At 42.1% G+C, this 18,124-nt stretch overlaps 1 protein-coding gene across 1 annotated transcript in view; it reads left to right on the top strand.

Moving 5' to 3' along the window:
* The first annotated feature begins 450 nt into the window (after window positions 1–450).
* gpc4 (glypican 4) overlaps window positions 451–18,124 on the top strand; it is a 97,192-nt gene continuing 79,518 nt past the window's right edge. The window contains exons 1-2 of the mRNA XM_048605431.1: window positions 451–603; window positions 9,587–9,978. Coding sequence (XP_048461388.1) covers window positions 495–603; window positions 9,587–9,978 — 501 coding nt within the window. The 5' untranslated portion in view covers window positions 451–494. The remainder of the gene's footprint in view (window positions 604–9,586; window positions 9,979–18,124) is intronic.

Below are 18,124 nucleotides of genomic sequence, written 5' to 3'. Positions count from 1 at the left end.
TAAGGAAATTTCTGCTTGTGTCACACCCAATGGATTGTTTCAATGCCAGTTTATGCTATTTGGAATTGAGAATGCTGCAGACACATGTCAAAAATTAACTGAATAGTTATAGCTGAAGTACCTAACTGTGTGTTTACTTGAATGATATTGTAGTATCCTGAATGTAAACTGTTGTAAATTTAAGAATGTGACCAAGAAAGTTGAACAGTAATTAATAATCTGGTAGAAGGAAAAATGAATGGCTGAGTTTTATGTGTTATTGTTTGAGTATTACTAACCTCATCATGAAACACATTTTGAAATGATGTTAACACCTCAAAAGTTCAAATGGATTTGCTTTCGATTACTTAATCTTTATGAATCATTGCTTTCATATGAGGGGGTAACTAACAGAAAAAAGACGTGTTCTTTTAATCCTGTTTGCAATCTCTCTCTTGTGTTTAGGAAATCAGCAGAAGGTATGTTCTCAGCTCAATACATGTTGTACCTCTGAAATGGAGGAACAGCTCAGCCTGCAAGGTCAGCAAGAGTTTAGCAAAATTGTGCTGGAGACGAGCAATGCTCTATTGTCAACATTTGCTTCAAGGTACAAGAAGTTTGATGGTAAGTTCTGGGGAAAAGTACAATTTATTGAATATAAAGTTATGTCTTTTTGGTAGTTTTTGGATTTAGGTATCCTGTCATTTGTCCTGTTCAATTGTTCAACATTCATAAGTACAGAACAAAGAACATTTTAGGAACACTGTGACAACACTTGATGTACAGAGTAGGGTGGAGCCTATAAAAAGAAGCAGATTGCACAGGGCATGGAGGTTCTGAAAGTGTTTATGTACTGGAGCTGGGTTCCAGAGAGTCTGGGTTGTCGTCATAGGATCAGGAGTTAGTGATTGCCACTGGGCAAAAATAGGGTTTGCAAGAGAATAAACATTAAAACAAACTGGGAGTATGAAAATCACAAAAAGTTCTTCCCATATCAATATAGGATCATTATTAAATAGTAAAATGAATAAGATTGAAATCTACTAGTGCAGACAAGGGAACAAGAATGGTATGAGAAATATTGGATGTATTAACAGTTATCTTGCAAAATTCAAAAGTAGTTACTACAGATTGGATAGTGATAAATGTCACCCCTCCATTTTAAAAAAGGAAGGAGAGAAAAAAATAAGAATTACTGACTAGTTGGCCTAACGTTAGTAATGGGGAAAATGCTAGTCTATTATGAAAGATGTGATAAGAGAACACTTGGAAAGCATTAACAGGCTTGGTAAAACCAGTATGGATGTATAAAAGACAAATTATGCTCAACAATCACTGGATTTTTTTTAAAGGCTGTAACTAATAGAATAGATAAGGGGAACAAGTGGATGCGGTGAATTTGGATTTTCAGGAGGCTTTTGGTAAGGTCTGTCATAAGAGGTTAACAGACAAAAGTAAAGAACATGCAATGGGGATAATATATTAACATGGATGGCGAATTGTTTGATAGACAAGAAGCAGTGTGGGAATAAATGGGTCTTCTTCCATGCTTGTAGGCAGTGGTGAGTGGGGTACTGCACCAGTTTATTATGCATGACTTGAGTGAGGGAACCGAATGCAACATGCCAACGTTTGCTGATGAGACAAAAATAAGGGATTGTGAGTAGTGAGGAGGATGCAAGGACACTTCAAGATGATTTATGACATGAGTGAGTGAGCAAACACATGGCAGATGCAATACAATGTGGTGAAGTGTCAAGTTATGCTCGGAATATTACTTAAATGGTGATATGTTACGAAACATGGATGTATGAGGGAATCGGGTTATCCTTGTACACCAGTCAATTCTGAAGAACAGTCACTGGATTCAAAGCATTAACTCTTTCTCTCCAATGAAAGTCGACAGAGAGGTGCAGCAAGCAATGATTCTCAATGCCACCTCGCATCTAGGAGCGCAGTCAGTTGTGGAGCACGTCCTCAGAATATTGCTAGAATATTGTCAGCATTCATTGCTTTTTTTGTATTTAGTGTCCACTCTTTTGGATATCATGTGGAGTGAATTGAATTGGTAGAAGACTGGTATCTGTGATGTAGGGAACTTCCAGAGAAGGTCAATATGGGTCATTAACTTGTTACCTCTGGCAAATACGTCAGCCTTATTTTTTGAACTGATGTGCTGTGCTCCACATCATTGTAGATGAGAATAGTTATGGAGTTTGTACTTCTTGATCAGTTAGTTGTCCACCACCACCATTCATGACTGGGTATCGCATGACTGCAGAGCTTTGATCTGATTTGCTGTAAGAGTGCTGACTCTGACAAAGGGAGTCTACAGGAAAGCAAGCCCCATTACTGCACAAGCTTTGCCAAAAATGTACAAAGGATCTAAACCAGAGGGGCACTGATATCCTTGTTGGGAGATTTGCTCTTGCCACTCAGGAATGTTTAAACTAGCATGGCAATGGGTGGGAACCAGAGCAATAGTTGAGCATGTGCAGAGAAGGTAGAGGTTAATAGGATGAACAAGCAGGGCCAGTTTAATGAATAAGGCAGGACGATAAAATGTGTATTGAATAAGACAAGGACAGGATAGAGTATACAGTCAAAATTAGAGTTCTTTGCACAAATGCACGAGTGTAAGGAACAGATTGAATGTGCTGCAATCACAGATTCAAATTGGAAACCGATATAGTAGCTGTTATGGAAACATGGCTGCAGGATGGTCTGGACTAGGCACTAAACATATCAGGTTATAAAGTTTGCAGGAGTGTTAGAGAAAATGGCAGAGGGGGTGCAGTAGTATTACTGATTTGAAACAGAATCGCTTCTTTGTGAAGGAAGGCTGTAATGAGGGGAAAGCACCTAGTGGAGACCTTACAGATGGAACTGAGGAATTAAAACCGCAAGGGGTGTCATGTATAGACCACCTGATAAGAATGCAGAACTGCTGAAATTAGGTAACTATCCAGCAAAGGCAGAGAAGTACTACTTAGTGGGGGGGAGGGGGCGGTGTGGTGTGGTGTGGTGTGGTGTGGTGGTGGTGGTGGTGGGTTTAATCTTAGCATAGACTGGGAGAGACAGGCCAGCATCTGTCAGACAGATTGTAAATTTGTGGTATGTGTCTGGGATAGTTTCTGGCAGTAATATCTTGGATGCAACAAGGGTATAAGCAACAAAAACAGAAGTTGCTGGAAGGGAGGTTTGCTCGAGCTATACAGGATGGTTTAAACTAGATTGGCAGGGGGTAGGGAACCAGATTCAGCCTTCCAACAAACACAACAGGGATTGAGGTTGTTTGTAAAGAAATGCGGTCGATGGAGTGTAATTGTGGACACGGAGATGGTTTGAGGTGTGTATACTTCAATGCTAGAAGTATCAGAAATAAGGCGGATGAACTTAGAGCATGGGTCGGTACTTGGAACTACGATGTTGTGGCCATTACAGAAACTTGGGTAACTCCGGGACAGGAATGGTTGTTGGAGGTTCCAGGATTTAGATGCTTTAAAAGAAATAGGGAGGGTGGTACAAGAGGCGGGGGAGTGGCAATGCTAGTCAGGGTGATTATAGCAGCGACTGAAAGACAGTTCAAGAATGATATGTCGACAGAGTCAGTTTGGGTTGAGGTCAGGAACAAGAAAGGAGCAGTCACTTTGGGGGTTTTTTACAGATGTGGAAGAGCGGATTAGGAGGCAGATACTGGAAAGGTGCAGAAGTCACAGGGTTGTAGTCATAGGTGACTTCAACCTTCCAAATATTGATTGGAAACATTTTAGTTGTAATAGTTTAGATGGAGCAGATTTTGTCCAGTATGTAGATAGACCAACACGAGGAGAGGCCACTTTGGATTTGGTGCTTGGCAATGAACCGGGCTAAGTGTTAGGCCTGTTGGTAGGAGAGTATTTTGGCGGTAGCGATCATAACTGTGTTACTTTTACAATAGTCATGGAAAAGGATAGGTACATTCAGCAGGGTAAGGTTTATAATTGGGGGTAAGGGTAGTTATAATTCTGTTAGGCAAGAACTGGCTAACATAAAATAGGAACAGATGATGTCAGGGAAGAGCACTATAGAAATATGGAGATTGTTTAAAGAATGCATACTGCGTGTGATTGATTATGTTTGTCCCTGGCAGGCAGGGAAGATGCGGTCGAGTGAGGGAACCTTGGTTCTCGAGAGAGGTCGAACGACTGGTTAAGAGGAAGAAGGATGCTTATATAAGGTTCAGGAAACCAAGATTGGAAAAGGCTCGAGAAGGATACAAGTTAGCCAGGAAGGAGCTGAATGAAAGAACTTAGGAGAGCTATAAGGGGGCATGAGAAAACCTTGGCAGATAGGATCAAGGAAAACTCCAAGGCTTTTTACACGTACATGAGGAATAAGAGAATGACCAGAGAAAGGGTAGGGCCGATCAAGGATTGTAAAGGGAATTTGTGCATGGAGCCTAAAGTGATAGGAGAGGGTCGGAAGATTGGAGAGTGGCAAACGTCATTCCCTTGTTCAAAAAAGGGAATAGCGATAACCCCGGAAATTACAGGCCAGTTAGTCTTACTTCAGTGGTGGGCAAATTACTGGGAAGGGCTCTGAGAGATAGGATTTGTGATCACTTGGATGGGCACAGTTTGATTTGTGATAGTCGGCATGGATTTGTGAGGGGTAGATCATGTCTCAGAAACCTTATTGAATTCTTTGAAGAGGTGACCAAACACGTGGATGAAGGTAGAGCAGCGGATGTGGTATACATGGATTTAAGTAAGGCGTTTGATAAGGTTCCCCACAGTAGGCTCATGCAGAAGATAAGGAGACATGGGATAGGGGGAAATGTGGCAGATTGGATTCAGAATTGGCTGACCCTTCGAAGACAAAGGGTGGTAGTGGATGGAAAATATTCAACGTGGTGCTCAGTAATGAGTGGTGTACCATAAGGATCTGTTCTCCGTCCTCTTCAATTTGTGATTTTTGTAAATGATTTGGATGAAGGAGTGGAAGGGTGGATTAGTAAGTTCGCGGACGATATGAAAGTGGGTCGCGTTGTGGATAGTGCGCAGGGCTGTTCTAGGTTACAAAGGGACATTGATAGGATGCAGAGCTGGTCTGAGAAGTGGCAGATGGAGTTTAACCCTGAAAAGCGTGAGGTGATTCATTTTGGAAGGACAAATTTGAAAGCAGAATACAGGGTTAACACAAAGATTCTTGGCAGTGTGGAGGAGCAGAGGGTTGTTGGGGTTCATGTCCACAGTTCCCTGAAAGCTGCCACCCAGATGGATAGAGTTGTTAAGAAGGCGTATGGTGTGTTAGCTTTCATGAATAGAGAGATTGAGTTCAAGAGCTGTGAAGTTATGCTCCAGCTATACAAAAGCATGGTTCGGCCACATCTGGAGTATTGTGTCCAGTTCTGGTCCCCTCATTACAGGAAAGATGTGGAAGCATTGGAAAAGGTGCAGAGGAGATTTACCAGGATGTTGCCTGGAATGGAGGGAAGGTCTTACGAGGAAAGGTTTAGAGAGCTAGGGCTTTTCTCTTTAGAACGACGAAGGATGAGAGGTGACTTGATAGAGGTGTACAAAATGATCAGAGGTATAGATAGAGTAGACAGCCAGAGACTTTTTCCTAGGGTGGAGGTAGCTTTTACGAGGGGACATAGTTTGAAAGTGAAAGGAGGTAGATATTGGGGAGACGTCAGAGATAGGTTCTTTACTCAGAGAGTGGTCAGGGCGTGGAATGCATTGCTGGAGAGGGTAGTGGAGTTGGCCTCATTAGGGGCATTTAAGTGGCTATTAGATAGGCATATGGATGATAGTATAAGGGTAGGGGTGGAGGTTAGATAGACCTTGGGTTTAGGGTAAAGGTTCGGCACAACATTTGTGGGCCAAAGGGCATGTACTGCGCTGTTCTGAGGAAGGGTGACCAGACCGAAATGTTAACTCTGATTTGTTTTTTCTTCACAGATGCTGCCAGACCTGCTGAGCTTTTCCAGCAACTTCTGTTTTTGCTCCTGGTTTACAGCATCGCAGTTCTTTTGGTTTTTATTAAGGGAATAAGCAATATTGGATCTAATAATGAGCAATGAGCTTGATTTAGTGACCTAATTTATTTGTGAGCATTTGTCAAATAGTGATCAAAACATTGTCAAGTTTCATATCACATTTGTAAGAGATACGAAAGGATTGGATGCTAGAATTTTGAATTTAAGTGAGGCAAACTTGAATGGGATGAGATACAGACTGTCCACTGTAAACTGGGAAGCTCTACTAATAGCTCAAACAACTGAGAAACAAAGTTAGAAGTCACACAACACCAGGTTGTAGTCCAACATGTTTATTTGGAATCTCACAAGCTTTCAGAGAGCAGCCCCTTTTTCAGGTGCAATGAAAGAGCAGGGAACACAGAAACAGACAGATCAAAAGATTGTAAAAATGGTGTGAGTGGAGTGTCAGATAATAAGTCTCCGCAAGTGACCAAGAGTGTTAGACAGTGTGTAAAGTGTTTGTCATGACAGCACAACACTGACTTTATAATCAGGCAGAGCCATAGAAATAGACAAAAGGTGACATCTCAGGTCAGGCACTGAATTGTAGGTATGAGGCTTTGTTCGGAATCTGTCTGAGTTTTAACCTGGAATCAGGTGGGTTTTATTCCGAAAGCTGGAATTTACAAGATGCCACACTGACTGCGACTACAAATTGTGTGTTTTTTTTTGAACGAAATACAATGCATCTGCAAATAGACAAACATCTTGGATGAAATGATTCACCCCATAGATGTGTGTCTGATCAGTAAGTTTGCAAGCGACAATGAAAATTGGAGGAGTTGTGGATAGTGAGGAAGGATATCAAAGAATGCAGCAGGATATAGATTGGTTGGAATGATGCCTGGAGAAATGGCAGATGGTGTTTAATCTGGACAAGTGTGAGGTGATGCATTTTGGCAGATCAAATGCAAGAGGAAAGTATACAGTAAATGACAGGACCCTTAGGAGCATTAATATACAGAAGGATCTTGGGGTCCAAGTTCATAGCTCCCTGAAAGTGGCAACACAAGTAGATAAGTAGTAAAGAAGGTATATACGGCATGCTTGCCTTCGTTGGTCAGGGCTTTGAGTATAAAAGTTAGCAAGTCATGTTGCAACTGCTTAAGACTTTAGTCAGGCCACATTTGGAGTGTTGTGTGCAGTTCTGGTTGCTATACTATAGGAAGGATGTGGCGGCATTGGAGAGAGTGCAGCAGAAGTTTACCAGGATGTTGTCTGGATTGGAGTGCATTAGATCTAAGGAGAGGTTGGTCAAACTTGGATTGTTTTCACTCGACTGTCGGAGGCTGAGGGGAGACCTGATAGAAGTCTATGAAATTACATGAGGCATGGATAGTTGAGTTTCTTTCCCACTATGGCTGTGTCAAATACTAGGGGGTATAGATTTAAATTGAGAGGGGGGAAAGTTTAAAGGAGATGTTTGAGGAAAGTCTTTTTGCACAGAGGGTGGTAAATACCTGGAACACAGTGCCAGGGAAGGTAGTAGAAACAGAAATGTTAGCAAAGTTTGAGGCATTTAGATGCATGGGCAAGCAGACAGTACAGGGATATGGACCATGTATGGGCAGACAGGATTGGTTTAGAATAACATGGTGGGCTGAAGGGCTGTTCCTGTGCTGTATTGTTATATGTTCTAAGTTTCAAGACTCAACCAGTCCAATTAGGTCACTGTAAAGTTTAATGAGATTGATGTGCAGGATGCAAGTCCCGATACCTCCATCTAACCACCTCGAAATAAAATGTGGAAAAGTTTCAGAAAATGGCTCATGGATTTCAGAATTGGGTAATAAAGGATAAATGTGAGGTTATCCACTTTGGTAGGAAAAATAAAGAAGGCAGATTAATAGCAGAATGGTAATAGACTGGGGACTGGTGAAACAAAACTCTTGGGTGTCCTTGTACACCAGTTGTAGAAAATAAATATGCAGATACGGCAAGTGGTGAAGGAGGCAAATGGTAAGTTGGCCTTCATAACAAGAGGATTCGAGTACAGGAGCAGGGATGTTTATGCACTTGTACAGGGCCTTGGTTAGACCACTCTCTGGAGTATTGTGTGATGGACTGGATCATTTATCAGTATATCTAAATCAACGGAGCTGAGGCGGAGAGGGTTGAGAGCATCAAGTTCCTAACAGTGATGATAACCAACCATCTGTCCTCGATTTTCCCACGTAGTTGCGATGATCAAGAAGGCATAACAACACCTCTTCTTCCTCAGGTGGCTTAGGAAATTTGGCATGTCTTTAAGGTCCCTCACCAACTTTTACAGATGCACTGTAGAAAGCATACTGTCCAGGTGTATAACAGCCTGGTATGGCAACTTCTCTGCCCAGGACCGTAAGAAACTACAGAAGGTTGTTTGCATGGCCTACACCATCACAGAAGCTAACCTTCCATCCATGGGCTCTATTTACCTCTCATTTCCACGGAAAGGCTGCCAACATCATCAAAGACCCATCCCACCCCAGTAAAGCTCTCCTGTGACCCCTTCCATCAGGCAGAAGATACAGAAGCTTGAAAACACGCACCGACGGATTCAAGAACAGCTTCTTCTCTGCTGTTATTAAACTGCTGAACGGATCTCTCTGATTTTAGATAATTGATCTTGATAATGTTGATCTTGCTTTACACGCCTCCTGTGCAACCATAACCTTATGCCTCGCTCTGTTTGAGTGCCCTAAGATCTGTATGTCCGTGTTTGCTATGAGCTGCCTGTGCTTCTTGCAAAACAAAGCTTTTCACTGTATTTAGGTACATGTGACTACAATAATTCAAACCAAATCAAATCAAATCAAGGCAATCCCAACCTCTCTGCCCATCTACTTGTCCTTTCGATAGGATGTGTATCCCTGGATGTTTAGTTCTCACTCCTGGTCCCCTTGTAGCCACGTCTCTGTGATCCCACAACATCTTCCATGCCAATTTCAATCTGCTGTACTAGTTTCTCAATCTGTCTTTCATGTCGGAAGTTACGTCAATCGTTCACAACTTGATTGAAGATGCTTTAACGCCCTGGCTAAATGGGCATATCTGCACTTTTATGACTTTTACCCCGCTAATTCTAACCTTTGTAAGCACATAGAGAGAGACCTTTGTGCAAATGCCCTGGGTGTATGGAAAACTTCCGAATCCCAGAATTGAAAATGTTGAAAAAATTTGTTATATTTAGAGATTTTATTTCTCCAAATAATGAATTATGACAGTAAACATTTTCACAAAACTGTCTTACTAGCGAATAGATGAGTGACTGCCATGTGTATGCTTTGGGATAGAGAAATGGAAAGAACTTGTGTTTCTAAAGTGCCATTCATCACCCCTGGAGAGGTTGACAATAGGCAGGAAAGCAGTTGCTATTTTTTGGTTATTGAGCAAAATGACCCTTGGAGGAAGGAGGGAAGGTATGTTTGACCTTTTTCTATTTCTGTTGATCAAATGCCACAATGATGTTAAACGGTTTAGTTTGTCAGATATATCTGTTTAACAGGTGTGAACATTCATGTTCAAAATTGTTGACTTGGTTCAATTTAATTGTTTAATAATAATAGGTGTAATTAAAACTTAATTATTTATTTTCCACAGAATTCTTCAAGGAACTTATAGAAAATGCAGAGAAATCCTTGAATGATATGTTTGTACGGACGTACGGCCAACTATATTTACAAAACTCTGAAGTATTTCAGGATCTATTTAAAGAGTTGAAGAAGTACTATGTGATTGGAAATTTAAATCTGGAGGACATGCTGAGTGACTTCTGGGCTCGACTCTTGGAGCGGATGTTTCAGTTGGTGAACCCTCAGTACCATTTCACTGAAGAATACCTGGAATGTGTTAGCAAATATACAGAGCAGCTGAAGCCATTCGGAGATGTGCCGCGCAAATTGAAGCTTCAGGTGACAAGGGCGTTTATTGCTGCTCGAACCTTTGCACAAGGTCTCAGTGTTGCACGAGACATAGTGAATAAAGTGGCTACAGTAAGTAAAAAGAACTTCTTGCAATGATCAAGCTATAGAGTGTTCCTTACAATATTGCAAGCAAAACAATGGCTATGTGTAGTAACTGATGACCCTCCTTCTCCCTGAAGGGAACCTGATTTTGGGACAGTGAAAGTAACTCAGTTTGCCTTTTTGTTAAGTCAGAAGTCACATGACACCAGATTATAGTCCAACAGTTTTATTTGAAGTCGCAAGCATTTGGAGCACTGCTGCTTCGTCAGGTGAACTGGTGGGAAGCATACAGGCCTGTGCACTTCCTTCCACTTAACCTGATGAAGGAGCAGTGCTCTAAAAGCCTGAGATTTCAAATAAACCTGTTGGACTGTAACCTGATGTCATGTGACTTCTGACTTTGTCCACCCCAGTCCAACAGCGGCATCTCCTCATCACGGTTTTGTATTAAATATACGAGCCAGCTATAATGGTGAATGTTTTTGTTTAATTTTTCCTAGAATAAAGCAAGTAATTTTTAAGAAGTTTTATGGTTTGTAGAAGACAAATGACATCTGAGTATAAATACTAAAATAACTAAAAGTAGTGATGCTGTAATAATTCCATTTGAATTAATAAACCAAGCACTGAGTTTAATTTTGTCAGAGGGCTAGATGTGAAAAGCAAGTTATATTAAATTAGTATAGAATCTTTTGTTAAAATATACATGAAGCACTGTGATCAGTTTGGCCTTTGTATTGTCAGAAGTTTAGGAGCTGATATAAAAGTCATGGGTTATATCTGTCACAAAAGATTGAGCAGGCAGAATCACAGAATTGTTATTTTGCGCCAGCTCTCAGCATTTTGGCCATAGCCCTGAACGTTGTTTCTAATTAAATAAACATCAAATACACTCTTGAATGCCTCAGTTGAACCTGCCTCCACCACAATTCAAGGCAGTACATACCAGACTCGATTTCTCATACAATGAGTAGTTATTTTTCTCTCCTCACATGTGGTTTTTTGTTTTGGCAAAAACACTTGAAATCTGTGCCTTTTGGCTTTTAGTCATTATGGGCAGGGCCAGTTCCTCCCCATCTTCTTCTCCAGGCTGTTCATGATTTTGAAAACTCTTTCAGATCTCCTGTTGGTCTTGCCTTGTACAAGGTAAGTAGTCCCAACTTCTCCAATCTTTCCTCATAAGTGAAATGTCTCATTCTCATAAATGTCTTCTGCACTCCCTCTAATGCATTCACATCGTTACTACACTGTGGCACCCGGAACTGTACACAATACTCCACTTGAGGTCTAGGCAGTGTCCTATCTTTATTCATTATAACCTCCTTTGTCTTGTACTGTATGTCCTTTTAATGAAGCCTAATAAAGTCTGTTTTATTCATTGTTTTCCCTACCTGTCCTATATCCTTTAATGACTTATGCACATGTACATCCAGCTTTCTCTGCTCCTGGACACTCTTTAGAATATTAACCTTTGTTTTATCCATTCTCCATGTTCTTAGCATCAAAATGGGCAGAACGGTGGTTCAATGGTTAGCACTGCTGCCTCACAGCGCCAGGGACCTGGGTTCGATTCCACCCTCGGGCGACTGTCTGTGTGGAGTTTGCACGTTCTCCCTGTGTCTGCGTGGGTTTCCTCTGGGTGCTCCGGTTTCCTCCCACAGCCCAGAGATGTGCAGGTTAGGTGGATTGGCCATGCTAAATTGCCCAGAGTATTCAGGGATGTGTAGATTAGGTGGGATAAAGGGGGATGGGTCAGTGTGGACTTGTTGGGCCGAAGGGCCTGTTTCCACACTGTAGGGATTCTACGATGAATTCTACAATGAAAATATATCTTTCTTCTCCACTTTGAATGTCATCTGCCACCATTCCACTCTCTCCACCAACTTGTCAATGTCCTTTTGAAGTTTTACACTGTCCTCTCAATTTATGATTCTGTCAAGTTTTGTGTTATTCACAATCTTTAAACTTATCTCCTGCCCACCAAGATCTGGACCATTTAGAAACCACAGAAATGATACAGCACAGAAGGGGGTATTTGGCTCATCTTGTCCATGATGACCCAGATGCCCTTTCTAATCCCAACTTCCTGCATTGGCTCATAGTCCTGCAGTTTACAGCACTTAAGGTGCCGATCCAGGTTATGTATCGTTTATACATTAGGAAAAGCAAGGATTCTAAAACCAACCCCCCGGGGAACCCTATTTATTTTCTATCACTGATCCAATTTTGTATCCATGTTGCTATTGCCACTTCTATATCATGAGCTTTAACTTCTCTCTGAAATCTGATGTGTGGCACTGTTTGAAACATCTTTTTGGAAGCCCACGTATATTACTTTAACCGCTCTGCACATATTAACACACTCTGTTACCTCTTCAAAAACTCCAAGTTATTTGGGCGAAATGTTTCCTAAACAACATGTCTTCCTTACTAATAGTGACCAATTTCCTCTTTTATAATCATGGCTTGAGCAGCACCTGCTTCATAGGTGAAGACAGATGCAAAGAAATGAGTTTTATTACCCCTTGCCTCCACGTTTAAATCCCCTGTTTGGTCTCAAATTGGTCTTTTTTTTTAAACCACATTTTTGCTTATTGATATAGCCATTGAGATTTTGGATTTTCCCTTTTATGCTCGCAGCCATTTTTTCCATAATTAATTTCCTAAACAGACCTTTGGTTGTTTAACTTAACTTTTAGCTATGTTCATCATTCGGGGAACTCTGAATTTGTTTGTCCTCCCTTTTCTTTTCTTTTTGAGGGAAAATACTTTGTGCTCTTTCCACTCCTCCTTGAAGGTTGCCTATTACTCAGCTATTGCTTTTCCTTCCAACCTTAGAACAAAGAAAATTACAAAAGAACAAAGAAAAGTACAGCACAGGAACAGACCCTTCGGCCCTCCAAGCTTGCGCCGATCCAGATCCTCTATCTAAACCTGTTGCCTTTTTCCAAGGATCTGTATTCCTCTGCTCCCTGCCCATTCATGTATCTGTCCAGATACATCTCAAATGACGCTATTGTGCCCGCCTCTACCACCTCCGCTGGCAATGCGTTCCAGGCACCCACCACCCTCTGCGTAAAGAACTTTCCATGCATATCTCCCTTAAACATTTCCCCTCTCACCTTGAAATTGTGACCCCTAGTAATTGAGTCCCCCACTCTGGGGAAAAAGCTTCTTGCTATCCACCCTGTCTATGCCTCTCATGATTTTGTAGGCCTCAATCAGGTCCCTCCTCAACCTCCGTCTTTCTAATGTAAATAATCCTAATCTACTCAACCTCTCTTCATAGCTAGTGCCTCCATACCAGGCAACATCCTGGTGAACCTCCTCTGCGCCCTCTCCAAAGCATCCACATCCTTTTGGTAATGTGGCGACCAGAACTGTACGCAGTATTCCAAATGTGGTCGAACCAAAGTCCTATACAACTGTAACATGACCTGCCAATTCTTGTACTCAATACCCCGTCCGATGAATGAAAGCATGCCGTATGCCGCCTTGACCACTCTATCGACCTGCGTTGCCACCTTCAGGGTACAATGGACCTGAACACCCAGATCTCTCTGTGCATCAATATTCCCCACGGCCTTTCCATTTACCATATAGTACCACTTAGGTTCTAGTCTATCTGGCCGAGCTCTGTTCTTATCATAGAATCCCTACAGTGCAGAAAGAGGCTATTTGGCCCATCTAGTCCACACTGAGGAAGGGTCACCAGACCCAAAACATTAACTCTGATTTCTCTTCGTAGATGCTGCCAGGCCTGCTGAGCTTTTCCAGCAATTCCTGTTTTTGTTTCTGATTTACAGCATCTGCAGTTCTTTTGTTTAATTTGGTCTCAGCTGGCTTATTATTCTTACTCTGAATTGAGGGGGTTGGTTAACTCATTTGGATGAACCATAAGAAATAGGAACAAGAGTGAGCCTGCTCTGCTATTCCATAAGATCACCGCATTCTTCTAGATTCCCAACCTGTTTAGCCTTTGCTCATATGACAATCAATCCATGACAGGGATCATTCCAGTGAACTTTCTCTGAGCTGCATCCATGAAATATTGAGACCAACACTACTCTCATTACTCCAGAAGTGGTCTCACCTGTACCTTGTACAAGTGCAGTAGGACTTGGCTAACCCTAACTTTAACACTCTTGAAATACGGGCCAACATTTCATGAGCTTTCCTGATTACCTGCACACCTACGTGCTAGGTTCCTGTTTATGCACATGTACCCCCAAGTCCTTTTTGAGTTGCCTTTCTGCATTAAAATAATACTGTTCTTTTGTTCTCCCGTCCAAAACCAATAACTTCACATTTTCCCCACAATATACTCTGTTTGAAACTTTTTGCCTACATACGTAACCTATTAATTTCTCTTGGTAAACTGTTTGTGTCCCTCTCCCAACCTGCCTTTCCACCTATTTTTGTCTCATCTGCAAGTTTGGCTACAGTCCATTCACTTCCTTGCTCCAGCACTGATTCCTGCTTCAGTATCTGAGGAGTCACAAATGGTGCTGAACATTGTGCATTCATTGGCAAACATCCCCATTTCTGATCTTATGATGGAGGGAAGGTCATTGATGAAGCAGCTGAAGATGTTTGGACCTAGGACACCACCCTGCGCAACTCCTGCAATGATAGCCTGGAGCTGCGATGATTGACCTCCAGCAACCTCAACCATCTTCCTTCGTAACCAGCAGAGAGTTTGCTCCCAATTCCCATTGATTCCAGTTTAGATAGGGTTCCTTGATGCTACACTTGAATGTGGCCTTGATGTTAAGAGGAGCTACTATCACTGTCACCGTCACCATGTTTTGTCCATGTTTGAACCAAGGCTGTAATGAGATCAGGAGCTGAGTGGCCCTGGTGGAACCCAAACTGGGCGTCACTGAGCAGGTTATTTCTGAGCAGGTGCTGCTTGATAGCACTGTTACTGACACCTTCCATCACTTTACTGGTGACAGAGTAGAAAGTTCAAGAGCACAAGTCTTCAGTACTAGCAGTTGGAGCTGGAGCCGGATCCAAATGTGTGTACTAATGGAGATTCAGCTGGCAACAAGAAGCTGATTGGTCGTGGATTAGTCAACAGCTAATGATGACAACATCCTCTGCATGCCATCAGTTGTGGGATTGACTGTCAGAGCCCCAGGCTGTTCAGCTGCCTGAACACGATAGGGTTACAGTTAGGAGTTCAAGAGCTCTTTCTGTTGCCTGCAATAAAAAGCTGCTACTTTACCTGGAGAAAAGCCGTTTTATTTTCAATATAACAGTTACTATAAGCTGCGATTTTTACGTAATAAGCCAGAGACCTTTTTGAAGTGTGAGCCAGGCACTTGGTGCTGCCTAAGTGCCGGTGAAAGCATCTGGAGAAGGAAAACCCAGAACTAGTGTTCTCGAGTCATAGACCCATTTAATTTCTACTGTTTCCTTTCTGCCAACCGGTTTTCCATCCACCTCCATATACTTGCCCCCTCCCCGCCCACCCCACCCAATCCCGTGCGTTTTAATCTTGCAAGATAGTCTCTCATGCAGGACTTTGGACTTTCAGAAAGCTTTTGACAAATATACCACATTGACTGGCTCTGCCTTGTCAACTCTAATAGTTACATCTTCATAGAATTCCAACAGATTTGTCTCACATGATTTCCCCTTCATAAGTCCATACTGACTCTCTGATGCTGTGACTGCTTTCTAAATTCTCCGCTATAAAGTTCTTGACAATAGATTTGAGAATTTTCCTCATTACTGATGTTTGGCTTATTGGTCTACAACTCCGTTTTCTATCTACCTCCCTTCTTGAATATTGGAGTGACATTAAATCCACCAAGGCTTCTTAGAGTCATAGAGTCATCCAGCATAGAAAAGGCCCTTTGGCCCATCGAGTCATCACTGTCAATAACCTCCACTAAAGGCGCACTAATCCCAATTTCTTGCACTTAGCAAAGCATTCAAGAATATGGGACATTTCAAGTGTTCATGCAAGTATTTTTTTAAAGGTTGTAAGGTTTCTGGCCTCCACTACCTTCCCAGGCATTGCGTTACAGACTCCCACCACTGTCTGAGTGAAAATGTTTTTTCCCATACCCCCTCTGAATCTCCTGCCCCTATCCTAAAACTATGCCCTTCGTGATTGATCCCTCAACCAAGGGGAACAGTTGCTCCCTACTCAGCCTGTCCATACCCCTCATAATCTTATACACTTCAATCATATTCCCCCCTCAGCTTTCTGTACTCCAAAGAAAACAATTCAAGCCCATTTAGTCTGTCCTTCTATCGCAACTGGTCAATCCCAGGCAACATCCTGGTGAACCTCCTCTGTACCCCCTCTGGTGCTACCTCCTGTAGTGAGGTGACCAGAACTACACACAGTACTTCAGCTGTGGCCTGAACAATGCTCTGTACAACTCCAACATTACCACCTTGCTCTTGATGCCAAGACTGATGAAAGCAACTGTCCCCTGTGCCTCCTTAACTACCTTATTCACATACTCTGCCAACTTCATGGATCTGTGAATAATTACCCCAAGATCCCTCTTGTTCCTCTGAGCTACCAAGTGTCCTGCCATTCATTGAATACTCTCTCATCTTGTTTCTTCTTCCAAAGTGCTTCACCTTGCACTTAACGCCATGTCCCATTCTCTGCCCATCTGACCAACCCATCTATGCCTTCCTGTAATCTACAACCATCTTCACATTTAACCACCCTATCTTGGTGTTGTCTTCAAATTTGCTTAACATATCCCACATTTTCATCTATATCATTTTTTTATATATATATACATACACATATCTAATGACACAATCCTGTGGTACACTGCTGGACACCGGCCTCTAGCCACTCAAACAACCTTCTACCCCTACCCTTTGTGTCCTATTACTAAGGCAGATTCTGACCCATCTGGACAAGTTTCCCTCCATTCTATGTGCTTTAACTTTGTTGGTCAGTCTCCCATGTGGGATATTGGCAAAAGCTTTGCTAAAATCCATATAAACTACATCAACTGAACTTCCCTCATTCACATACTTGATCACTTTTTCAAAAAATTCCAACAATTTGTTAGGCATGACCTCCCTCTGACAAAGTCATCCTGACTATCCTTAATTGTCCCATGCTTTTCCAAAGGATTTTAATTGTCTCCTTGAGAAGTTTCTCAAATAGTTTTCCTACCACTGACGTGAGACTCACTGGTCTGTAATTTCCAGGTTCATCTCTACAACCCTTCTTGAAACGTGGAACCACATTAACCATTCTTCAGTATGCTGGCATTTTCCCCTGTGGCTGGAGAGGAATTAAAAATTTGTATCAGAGCCCCTGCAATTTCCTTCCTCACCTTCCACAGCAGCCTGGGATGCAATTCATCCAGGCCAGGGGATTTGTCTGTTTTTAAGCCCGACGGAGCCTCCAATACTTTCCCATTTCCTATGTTAAACCGTGCAAGTTCCTTACAGAACGTTTTCCTGTATTCCGTACCTACGTTCTCCTTTACCATTGTAAAGATTGAAAGCTGGAGATGGAAATGAGAGAAATAGATTTAAAACTTGAATGAGAAGAAAAAGTGAGGGGCCATGAATAGCAACTTAAAATGATGCAGTTGAAGCAGGGGATGAGATGCTGATGCTGATGCAGGCCCTCGTGTGGAGAATCTGAGTCATGTTTGAAGTCCAGTACAGAAATGTTTTAAGTTTGTACAGGTCCCACAAAATTTGAGGAAAAGGATGATCAGAGGATTAGATAGGGTAGACAGTGGGAGCCTTTTTCCTCGGATGGTGATGGCTAGCACGAGGGGACATAGCTTTAAATTGAGGGGTGATAGATATAGGACAGATGTCAGAGGTAGGTTCTTTACTCAGAGAGTAGTAAGGGCGTGGAATGCCCTGCCTGCAAAAATAGTAGACTCGTCCACTTTAAGGGCATTTAAATGGTCATTGGATAAACATATGGATGATAATGGAATAGTTTAGGTTAGATGGGCTTCAGATTGGTTTCACAGGTCGGCGCAACATCGAGGGCCGAAGGGCCTGTACTGCGCTGTAATGTTCTATGTTCTATGTTCTAAGGACGCAGATGCATTCTTCATGTCACTTGAGAAAATGGCTGGGCAAAAGAGCGCTGGACATTGCTCGTGCAGTATAAATTATGTAAAGTACGGGAAATGTATGCATCATTGTCGAAGGAGAT

This window comes from Rhincodon typus, chromosome 14 (assembly GCF_021869965.1).
Source record: "Rhincodon typus isolate 14 chromosome 14, sRhiTyp1.1, whole genome shotgun sequence".
NCBI lineage: Eukaryota > Metazoa > Chordata > Chondrichthyes > Orectolobiformes > Rhincodontidae > Rhincodon > Rhincodon typus.
Note: the sequence above shows the minus strand (reverse complement) of the source record. Positions and strands in the feature narration are given on the sequence as shown.